This window comes from Athalia rosae, chromosome 1 (assembly GCF_917208135.1).
Source record: "Athalia rosae chromosome 1, iyAthRosa1.1, whole genome shotgun sequence".
In the NCBI taxonomy this organism is placed as follows: domain Eukaryota; kingdom Metazoa; phylum Arthropoda; class Insecta; order Hymenoptera; family Athaliidae; genus Athalia; species Athalia rosae.
The window spans coordinates 15,293,442-15,303,222 of NC_064026.1; the positions used below are offsets into that span (position 1 = coordinate 15,293,442).

Here is a 9,781-nt window from a genome sequence, read left to right on the forward strand (position 1 = left end):
ACGAGATATCATCTTGTATCATTCTTCATCACTTGCTTGCTTACTATTCGTTATTTAGGACCCTACATGTCAATCAGTGATGGTTCCAGGGGTGTAAATAATAGGAAACAAGTATTCAGTTTGAAAATAGCCTATCATTTATTAATGCCTTATGCAAGGAATACATTCAGCATACATACATTATTCAAATAATTATTAAAAACTTTGCAATATTATTCAAGAGATGTATAAGGTTCATTTCAATGATACAATATTGCCCCGTAATCCAAATGAATAGAACTTATGAATACATTGCATAAAGACTTATTCGCATACATCAACTATCCGTCGCTATGCATATGTATGATAATTATATTGCAATTTTTAAACTGGCAGGTGTAAGCGCACTTCCTGTTGCAGGTAAGGTGCTGCTTGTCAGAAAGTGCTGATACCGGATGAATAGCGCACAGAAATCGGTTTACCATCAAACGCGAAAGCTTTGACTCTTCTTCGCTCAAAACTGGAGAAGTATTGACCCTTCTCCGAGCGAAAAATGCAAAAGTTTTGACCGATCCGTGGCGTGAGTATGGGTCGGTCAATACTTTCCCGGTTTACCCTAGCGGATTTTCTGGGGGTTAGTTCACCGAAATTCCGCCACATGGCGCTAGCTGCGCGAAATGCGCGGAAAATTCGAATCATCAATTAAAAAATCGGAAAAAATTAGAAAAAATTAGGAATAAATTTGGGATGGTAAAACTTCAGTTGCATATCATAAAACGCTTCCAGGGCCAGGGGAAGATGCGGTAATTGACAAATTAATTAGAATCGGTGCATTTTGTTGGTTCCTCTCGTTCACCTTGACGTGTGTGGCTCCACGCGCATATGACGTTTGCAGGTAATCCCCCAGGTCAGGGAAAATTGAGAGAATTGATTTAATTTCTAATCTCTATCACGTGACATTCGGTGACATGCACAAAGTACAGCATACCCTACTCTCCGCCTTGAATCTCGAAATATTTTCCAAACCGTCTTACAGAACACAAGGAGTGCATGTTTGGTTTGCCCCGAGCTCAACAGGTGAGCTTAGAAAAGATTCACTGATCAGTTGAGAGATGAGGATTTGGGTTTTCTTCTTACCGATGTGATTCTTTTCACTCCGATGCCATTTCCAGGTTACCTGCATCTCGGAGGGCTCCATACAGCTCTGTGCAGCATGGTACAACTATTCATCGGCTCGGGCAAACGAAGGAAATTTTATTTTACGCCTAGAAGACATGGATCAATCAGGACTCGCATCACATGCTGCCGGTAACCTCCTAGAGGATCTATTCTGGGCTGAAATCATCCCGCAGAAAGACCTGACAAGGGGGAGACCTGTAGGTCCTTACTTTCAATCGAAACATCTGGAATTATACAAGTAACTATTCCAATATCCCTTTCGTTAATTTTAATCCGCCTGTTACAATCTTTGATACTTCTATCCGTTGTAGAGAGGTACGGTCTTTGAATTAGTAAATTCAGGGCGATCGGATTCCATTGTATGATCTGAATCAAAGAAATTCATAGTCATGCATGGGTTATTATTATTAGAAAATTTTCATCATTCAATTTCAACACACTGGTTGCACAACAAAATCCCCTTGGCAAAGCAATGTTCCCGATCACATATCGGGTCCAGGCGTAGAAGCATAACTGGATTCATCGTACAAAGTACTTTATTGCAAAGCCATAATTATACAAATTCAATTAGTAGTGAAAATTAATGTTAGTCGCATGATTACTTGGCTAATTGTAAAACTGACTCGGGAAGTTTGTGAAGTATTAATATGTGAAAGGAAAGATGAACAGGATTTTTACAGCCATGAATAATCATGCAATAACCCTAGTATGAACCGTGGTATGAATACAAAGTAATAGAGAAGCAAAATCTCTGGTCCGCAAACTTGTAATTCAGGCTCAAGTTGGCCTACGTTTTAGTTGATTTTACACATGATCACAATTGCAAAATACCGCTAATTTGAGTGCGATACAGTTCCCCCGAATCTAGTCCAATGTATCAGGAGTGCATGAAAAGCTCTTGAGCAAGTCTATTTATAATTCTGTCCTTTTAATCCTTATTCTACGATATCGTCGATCTTAAGGGTCTATTTCTTTGAATATTTCACGCAGAGTGCAGAACACGATTTACCCGTACAATGATAACCTTGGTGCTACTTTAATTAATTTTTCCTATTCAGATGTGAGTCACTGGAATGTATCAAACAACAGGCTTCTTCAAAGCTGTATTTGTTTTTCGAAGATAAAATCAAATACCTCTTGGGTGCAAAAATCAGTCGAGATTTTAATGAACTAGGGATATACACTTTTGGTAAAATTGTTACAATCGAATCAATATGCTACCAGTAACCATTACAACGTTTCAAACCAGCAACAACATTTCTAAACGTAGATAAGTTTACATTGGGGGAAGTGGGGGCGGGGGGGGGGGGGGGGGCGAGGAAATCGTGATCAGAATTAAATAGAGAAAAGTCTCACCGGACTTGTTCGAATTAATAAATAAAATGATGCAGGTCATTAATGTTAGCAACGAGAAGTCATGGATCTATATGACATTGGCCAAAGATATCAAGGCCATAGTGTTACCCCAGAGCACTGGCATATTTACATGAAAATTTCTAGACCCTAAATTGCCAAAAAAAAAAAAACAAGAAAAAAAATGTGATGTTAAAATAATTGATCCGAGGGCGTAACCACACACATACTGAATTTAAAGACTAGTTACTGGAACGTTACGTTCTCGTCTCATATCTAGCCTGCTCATTGTCATGTGGTTCGCGGCGTATCCCTAGCAATCCGCAGTCGCGCTGAAAGAATTTAGGTTTTGATGAATTCCAAGTTTTCATTACAGCGTAGATTGAACCACAAATCTATACCGAACACCACATGATCTTTCGCAGATACGAACATTTGCGGAATGTTTGAATACAAACGTCAAAAAGCCACAAAAGAAAAAAAACAGACATGTAGTAAGTAACGAGGTGTGAGATTTGAAAAAATAATTTTTAAATCACAACATACATGTTAATTGCAACAATCCTGAAGCACCATTAAATAAGTATCAGACATCGGTAATTTTTTGATTGAAATGTGGGCCGCTATTTTCCCGATATATATCGGTGGTTCAACTAAACTGACTGATGTGTTGGTAAACTTTCACTCATTCAGGTATTCAGTATTTATAATTCAATACAGGTGTCTGATCGAAATAGTTTTTGCACACACAGTTTGAAATGCAAGCACTGATTAAAAAATACGTACTAAAATTTAACTTACATTGGGTAGAAAAGCAGATCGGCTCGGGATTGAATGAACCAAACAACAAAGAACGAAGCGATTGCCACTATACTGCCAATGATCATACTCAGACGCTCCGTCGCTGCCGCAGGCTTCAAAAACATCCTCATACTCAATCCCTGCCATACGGATTCCGTCCATGTAGAATAGAGTCCGGATTTGAAATCGTATCCTATGACAGATGCAAGACATACATTAAGCTACAGTTAACTCCTCAGGAATAAATGACAAGACGATAATACTTGCCATCTATCAAGAAAGCGGGACTAATCGCCATGCTGTAATTGACTGTAGAGTTGATACATATTCCTTCGAGCAGTCTTCCTGCCATCCAAATCAAGTTATTGTCGTGACATGTGGTTATATTGTACTCTGTCATATTTATGCCTGTCAACAAAGCCAAAACCTGTCCAGTTAAGCTGGTTGCTGGACTTGCCCATCTGTTGACACCAACATACAGTGGCAGGGCATTATTTGGTAATTTTGCACCCGGAGAAGACGCGGCCTGGAAAAGGGGGCACTCGGCATTTTCCAAATAACAATCCAACATTTCCAGAATGAGCTTTTGCCCAACCTCCGGAAAAAGCGCAGTTGGATTAGTTCCAGAAACAACGAAGAACAATTGACTGGCTAACGTGATGGCAATTCTGTTCAAACTACTGGAAAGGTTGTTTTGGGCACTGTAATGAAAAACAGTAAGGAATGGCGATCGATGAATAAAAAATAAAATCAAAAAATGAAAACTCAATAGATCAGAGCACGTACCTTTCAAAATTAAGATTCAGCTTATCGTCGAGTATGCTGTTGTAATACTTATTTGTAAACTGTTCACCATGATTTGCAATGACAGTTGCACTGATGTTTGGATTCCCGTTAAGAAAACTTTGTATGGATGCTGGTGGTAAGCTGCCTTTCAAAATTTTTGCAGACAATACTGCCCGCAATGAGTTTACAAGAGTATCATTTTCAAAGTTAGTCGAATGAAAATAGATGTCTCCTACACCGAGCTGTCCGAGTTCAATAACTGTTCGAATTTGGTCAAGCCTCAAAATCTTCCCTCCTATAGCATTGAAATTCCCTTCTTTCAAGTCATAAACCAATCGACTAGATCCTATGTAGTCAAACGACTCGCCATTCAACAGCGAGAAGATGACATTTGTTTCTGAAAGATAAATACGTATTGACACTTAATCTATAGATATTTTCATTAATATTTTTACGTCTTAACGACGTACTCACTTCCGACCGATGGTTTCATGAGATTTAGATAGTTCGCGGTAGTAATTAGGGTGATTAGGCCTGTAATCACACTTTGAGCACCAGGCGCTAATCCATCAAACATTGACAAGGAATCAAGTCGCGCTGTTACCAAGATTACAGATTCCATATGATCTTCCAGAGGTGCCAATGGCCAGTGTATATTTCTGTCACCCAGAGGGTCGCAAAATTGAGGTGGGTTGAAGTTTATCCTTGGCATGCTGCGTCTAATGCAAGTTTCAGAATCCACAGCCGAATACATGAACGATCTCATTTCTATTGCGCAAAGAGAGCGTTGGCTCTGGGAATCCAGATCGTGCGCATTGAAGGTTTTGAAACACGATTTTACATCGTCTAGCTGGGATTGATTCTGAAAATTAAAATAGATCCGAATTCACAACTACAAAGTACATCGACAGATCCCTTGGATATTGAACAATAGTAATGTTCGAACTCAAAATTACCTGTAAATAAAACATTGGGAATGGCCAATCTTCCAAAAACAAGGCAGACCCAAAAGGATTCCAGGGTCTTTCGCATTCTTTGAACCCTGAATATCTATTAGGGCATGTATCGTCAGGGGAATAATGAGATGGGCGTGTTGAGGTAGAGTTGCTTGATAGTAAGATCCCATTTATATTGTTTGTGTCACGTAATCGAACTAGAGTATCTCTTGTGAACATTGAAAATGGTACAACTGCCGTGTACGGCCCGGCAATGCCTTGCTTCTCCAGCCAAGCGAGATCTTCTTCATTTTCTACAAGGTGAATAACGCCTACACTTCCTGATCTGCTTGCTATTGCAGGAAATAATTCATGGTTCAGTGTTCTGTTATGTTTACTCAGGGATGTCTAGAAAATTTATACTCACATGTACAACCGAATTGATGGGTACCATTATGTCGCCGGAAACATGCTGCGAGTCCATCGAGGGGCATGTATATCATATCTTTTATTCTTTCGGTGCAAGCTGAGACATGAAGAATTGAATTTGGTCAAAACATGATATTTTATAGTGGGTGTTCTGACAATCTTACCGGCATTTATCAGAATAAACAGCAAAATGCACCTGTGGTACATGAGCGCTGCCATAGTTTGACGAGAGACGTATCTAATCTAGCTGTCAAACGATATTATTTCAACATGCAATCGCGTTGTTTGCGCTCCAAATTTTTAATATCAACACTGTGACGGGAGAGTCTCTCCAAAACTAATACGGCCGCCGGCGATTTATCAGCACGATGTAATACCCTTCGAATTTTTCGAACAGATATCAAGATTGCGGGCACCGCGCACAATCGATCTACCTTAAGCTTACGTAAAATTTACTTATAAATATTTCTCCTTGTTCTCATGAGCCACTAAATTCAACAATCACACCATTTCAGACAACAATTCTGACGCATCTTCATGCGTTAACTGAGGATTTGTCAGACCTTAAGTCTAGTTTTCGACAACATGACGTGTTTTTGTAGGAATCCAACACTCTCATTGGCGGTCCTTTTTCGTCTGCCCGCTTCGCTGCCTTGTGACAGCTGAATCATAAATAGGTTATATTGAGAAAAATGGAGCTCTTGGTGACTCTGATATCTGTGCTCCTAATATTTTGTCAAATCAACGATACATTTGCTGAAAATGAAGAAGAAGTTTCATCCGATCTATACGTTATCGAAGGAAAAGTTTTTCCTCCTGAAAATGCAGTTTTGAATGGATGGCAACTCATGACCCATGTCATGGTGAACGGAGGGGAACATTTTGGGTACCTTAGGTAATTGCGTTCATAACAATTCATAATAATTAGTTGGTTAAATACAATGTATTCTGATCAAAGAACACATTTGATCGTATTGCTAAATATTGTGAGCTGCACCTGATTGATATATGATTTCATGTTGCAGGGAGGATGGCTCATTTGTGATTTCAAATGTGCCTTCAGGATCTTATATCGTGGAAGTTGTTAACCCTAACTATGCTTACGATCCTGTGCGAGTTGAAATTAACTCAAAGGGAAAATTTAGAGCTAGGAAAGTTAATTTGATTCAGACATCACAGGTCCTTCAGGTGCCATACCCTCTGAAGATGCGGCCATTTGCACCATTCCGTTATTTTCAACTCAGAGAACAGTGGAGAGTAACGGACTTTTTGTTCAATCCTATGGTAAAAATGAAAGTCTTACTCTAAAGCACTTTATGTGACTTACTTCGATATCCTAGATTCCCATCCTACGTTATAACCACAATTACATAACCAAATGAGATTTTATTATGAAATAATATATTCGTTGAAGTGCTACAATATTTGTTTCGAATCACCAATTACAATCACGTATGTTTCAGTTGCTAATTCCTTCAAATTACCATTTTCCAGGTACTCATGATGATTCTGCCACTTTTATTGATTATGGTTCTACCAAAAATTATGAATGACCCAGAAACAAGAAAGGTCAGTGATCAAGGAACTCATTTCATTCGAAAGTTTTTCTGTGGAGAAACGAACATTTATCTGTCATTTTACCGGATTATAATTCAATTGATGTGTCATAGCTAAAATAAATTAGCGTTGAATTAAGCTTATGCCTCTATTTAATTGCAGGATATGGAACAGTTAAATAGCCTAACGAAGTATGATATGCCAGAGATGTCAGAGATGCTAACGTCATTCTTCGCTGGAGGAGAAAAGCAAAAACCAAAGGCTGTGAAAGCTGCTAAAAAAAGACAATAGATAATAAATAAATAAACGTCAAATATATCGTAACTTGTTTCTGTACACAAAAGAATTGTAATTAATATTAGTCGGTTAGGTCCTGGTCCCGATAATCACAGTCGATTTTTAGATTTTAGTTCTATCCGTAAGTAAGAGTTACGTGTTTGATAAAGCACAATGATTAATTATTATTATGACAAGATTATGCGAAGAACGATTTGGTGCGACGCCAAATTATTTTGATAGATTCATCGTCACAGTCTCTGCTTTCAGTCAACAAACCGATTGTGCGACGATTTGGCAACATCTTAATGCAGCACTCATACAAATAAATTTTACATCGAGATTACAAAAATAGAAAAAGTTTCGGACACCTTATTGAACATGACTCACAACTTGGTTTCTTGAACAGTTAAAGACCGATAATGGTTTTTTGACCATAGAGAAAATCTAAATCCCAACCATATATCTCAATTCATCTCGAAATAATCGTTTGATTGAACCTTATTTCGTGACTAAGAAGAAGGAACAAAAAAAAGGACAGAAATGTCATTGGTAGTAATGTGTTTTCTTTTCTTTCAATTCGTTTTTTGGTTTTGTCCTACAATGTACGCGCGGTGGCGGTACTAATATAACAAGTACGTAACAGGTATAATCAATTATTTTATTAAGCCTAAAATATATTACAGAGATATTTTATTTGCAAATCAGACGTTTCTTATCAGTTTTGTTCTCAGTTTTAGGCGAATGTAGAACCTCAGACCACTCGCTCGTGATAGAAAGTCATGACAAGATGACTGATGTTCAACCCTATAGCCAGACTGATGATGTATGTCAAAACCATCAGTGGCAGTGGAGCTAATATCAAGTGCGTTTTATGAAGGATCTGAACACCTGATAAAGGAAAACATTAATTAGTCTAAACTACTTGGGCATTGACACGTCTCGTGAGCTACGTAACAATACTCACTAGCATATCCTAGAAAGGTAATGTAAATATAGTAACTGACAGCTATCAACCAAAATGTATTGCCAACGAATCGAGAGAAGAATCCCTCGTGGCTTATAAGTCCTGCGCAAAAATGTTTGAATAATTTTATTCTCAAGTATAGCTAAATATCATGCATAAAGAGTTTCTTTATAGTGTACACCACTCACCATTGTACAAAAAAAGTTGAATAAAATGTAGAATAGTCAGAGGTGGGAAAAATGCATTGAGATGAATGTCGAAAGCATAACCCCACTCAACGTCCTGAGTATTATTTGCTCTTAAGTAGCGGTTACTCACAAACCTATGGATGAGTATTCTCGATTGAAACTTATTATTAACGGTATGCCCCAACTGATGTAATAGATTTCAGATAAGACTAATTATTTTATATTTCTTTGGTCAAATTGAATAAACTCTCACCAGAATAAGGTGGCTACAACTAGCCCTGCTCCAATGCAATCAACAAGAATTACGTAGAATAAGAATTTCAGAAATTGGAAGAACCCAAGTCCTAATACTATGGCAAAACCTATCGACGAGATGCATAACCAGCAACTTAGTAATACCAAAAATGCAGGGTCATCCCTTGCAAATTGTGATTTTGTTTCTGAAAAGATATTTCGAAATGTCTTTCGATAAGTTCACAATACTTTGCACTCTCGGTCCACTGACGATTGTTCAATGATGTTATGGACATTTAAAAATTCTAACTTACGTTTTCTGCTCTGAAAGTTTCTGTAAACTTTTTGGGGAGCTGCAAACAGATATATCATTTGCCAAAGAGCAAATTCGAAATCCATTTGCTCAAATTTTAATAATTTCCTCAGATATTTGTAGCATTTTGTTGCTGCTCCCATACAATCTTGCCTGTGAAATAATTAAAAGTTATCGAAGAGTATGATCACTATTTACATCACTGTTACAGATATTTGATCTGGTTGACTTTGTGTTCAGGGAAGTTAATGGATGTCCGAATCAGCTACATTTATTTTACCTGTAAGTGACTGGCATTGGTAATGGAGACCCCGACTTAAAGGACAAGGGTGATGTGCTCCGACTTGTCGAGGGAGAAGTTGCATACTTCATTTTTCCAGGATTATTGAATCACCCTTCAAAAGGAACAACTAATCAATTTTACGGAACTACTGAACATCATCAATAATTACTTAATAATTATTCTCATCTAAATCTGATAACCAGCATCAAGAAAACACACCTCAATAGCGAAAACATTAAATTGTCAATTCTTAGAGGTTATATTAGGTTATTGCTGGGTAAGTGTATAGTATGCGATATATGTACGTATGTTAATTCCTGAATCATGGAATTAAAGATCACTAGTAAAGTTATTATTTTGACGTTATCGTTATCCACCAAACCGACACACTCCCACGGTTATGACTAATAACATTTTTTCTCGCTTTTATAGCCGAATTAAGAACTTGAATGACACTATACGGGTGACGTCAAATGTGCATACATGACATACCGCCAGTTA

The 9,781-nt window shown here is 37.9% G+C and overlaps 4 protein-coding genes across 6 annotated transcripts; 2 read left to right on the top strand and 2 right to left on the bottom strand.

Annotated features, from left to right (window-relative positions):
* Positions 1-114: 114 nt before the first annotated feature.
* On the bottom strand, positions 115-6,020 carry LOC105690582 (nicastrin). 2 transcript variants are annotated; one of them, XM_012408505.3, is made up of 8 exons: positions 5,627-6,020; positions 5,461-5,559; positions 5,055-5,386; positions 4,573-4,960; positions 4,099-4,495; positions 3,580-4,013; positions 3,313-3,505; positions 115-1,524 (listed from the first exon to the last, which is right to left on the bottom strand). In XM_012408505.3, exons 1-8 carry the CDS (start codon positions 5,679-5,681, stop codon positions 1,497-1,499), a joined length of 1,926 nt encoding a protein of 641 aa, XP_012263928.2. In that variant the 5' UTR covers positions 5,682-6,020; the 3' UTR covers positions 115-1,496. The 2 variants fall into 2 exon arrangements, with proteins under 2 accessions (XP_012263928.2, XP_012263929.2); XM_012408506.3 differs by lacking the exon at positions 115-1,524 and adding an exon at positions 1,677-2,843.
* Positions 917-1,400, top strand: LOC125502207 (probable glutamate--tRNA ligase, mitochondrial). The gene is made up of 2 exons (XM_048660086.1): positions 917-1,056; positions 1,152-1,400. Exons 1-2 carry the CDS (start codon positions 1,030-1,032, stop codon positions 1,398-1,400), a joined length of 276 nt encoding a protein of 91 aa, XP_048516043.1. The 5' UTR covers positions 917-1,029.
* Positions 6,021-6,092: 72 nt separating the features above from the next.
* LOC105690585 (ER membrane protein complex subunit 7 homolog) lies at positions 6,093-7,649 on the top strand. The gene is made up of 4 exons (XM_012408512.3): positions 6,093-6,357; positions 6,488-6,746; positions 6,957-7,031; positions 7,182-7,649. The coding sequence occupies exons 1-4, from the start codon at positions 6,155-6,157 to the stop codon at positions 7,308-7,310; spliced, it is 666 nt and encodes a 221-aa protein (XP_012263935.1). The 5' UTR covers positions 6,093-6,154; the 3' UTR covers positions 7,311-7,649.
* A 286-nt stretch (positions 7,650-7,935) lies between these two features.
* On the bottom strand, positions 7,936-9,740 carry LOC105690584 (protein unc-50 homolog). Of its 2 annotated transcripts, none has more exons than XM_048660085.1 (7): positions 9,586-9,740; positions 9,278-9,392; positions 8,999-9,150; positions 8,704-8,890; positions 8,451-8,584; positions 8,263-8,364; positions 7,936-8,186 (listed from the first exon to the last, which is right to left on the bottom strand). In XM_048660085.1, exons 2-7 carry the CDS (start codon positions 9,367-9,369, stop codon positions 8,050-8,052), a joined length of 804 nt encoding a protein of 267 aa, XP_048516042.1. In that variant the 5' UTR covers positions 9,370-9,392; positions 9,586-9,740; the 3' UTR covers positions 7,936-8,049. The 2 variants fall into 2 exon arrangements, with proteins under 2 accessions (XP_048516042.1, XP_012263934.1); XM_012408511.3 differs by having other exon boundaries at positions 9,500-9,736.
* Positions 9,741-9,781: the final 41 nt, after the last annotated feature.

What these genes read in the sequence shown, in the direction of transcription:
- LOC125502207 (XM_048660086.1), top strand. Translation starts at nt 1,030, where the DNA reads ATGTTTGGTTTGCCCCGAGCTCAACAG. An exon ending in GTTTGCCCCGAGCTCAACAG is followed by an intron (nt 1,057 to 1,151) that starts GTGAGCTTAGAA and finishes TGCCATTTCCAG; the next exon opens with GTTACCTGCATCTCGGAGGG.
- LOC105690582 (XM_012408505.3), bottom strand. Translation starts at nt 5,681, where the DNA reads ATGGCAGCGCTCATGTACCACAGGTGCATTTTGCTGTTTATTCTGATA. An exon ending in CTGAATCTTAATTTTGAAAG is followed by an intron (nt 4,014 to 4,098) that starts GTACGTGCTCTG and finishes TTTTCATTACAG; the next exon opens with TGCCCAAAACAACCTTTCCA. An exon ending in TCCCGCTTTCTTGATAGATG is followed by an intron (nt 3,506 to 3,579) that starts GCAAGTATTATC and finishes CATCTGTCATAG; the next exon opens with GATACGATTTCAAATCCGGA.
- LOC105690585 (XM_012408512.3), top strand. Translation starts at nt 6,155, where the DNA reads ATGGAGCTCTTGGTGACTCTGATATCTGTGCTCCTAATATTTTGTCAA. An exon ending in GAACATTTTGGGTACCTTAG is followed by an intron (nt 6,358 to 6,487) that starts GTAATTGCGTTC and finishes TTCATGTTGCAG; the next exon opens with GGAGGATGGCTCATTTGTGA. An exon ending in ATGACCCAGAAACAAGAAAG is followed by an intron (nt 7,032 to 7,181) that starts GTCAGTGATCAA and finishes ATTTAATTGCAG; the next exon opens with GATATGGAACAGTTAAATAG.
- LOC105690584 (XM_048660085.1), bottom strand. Translation starts at nt 9,369, where the DNA reads ATGAAGTATGCAACTTCTCCCTCGACAAGTCGGAGCACATCACCCTTG. An exon ending in AAACTTTCAGAGCAGAAAAC is followed by an intron (nt 8,891 to 8,998) that starts GTAAGTTAGAAT and finishes ATATCTTTTCAG; the next exon opens with AAACAAAATCACAATTTGCA. An exon ending in GTTGTAGCCACCTTATTCTG is followed by an intron (nt 8,585 to 8,703) that starts GTGAGAGTTTAT and finishes ACTCATCCATAG; the next exon opens with GTTTGTGAGTAACCGCTACT.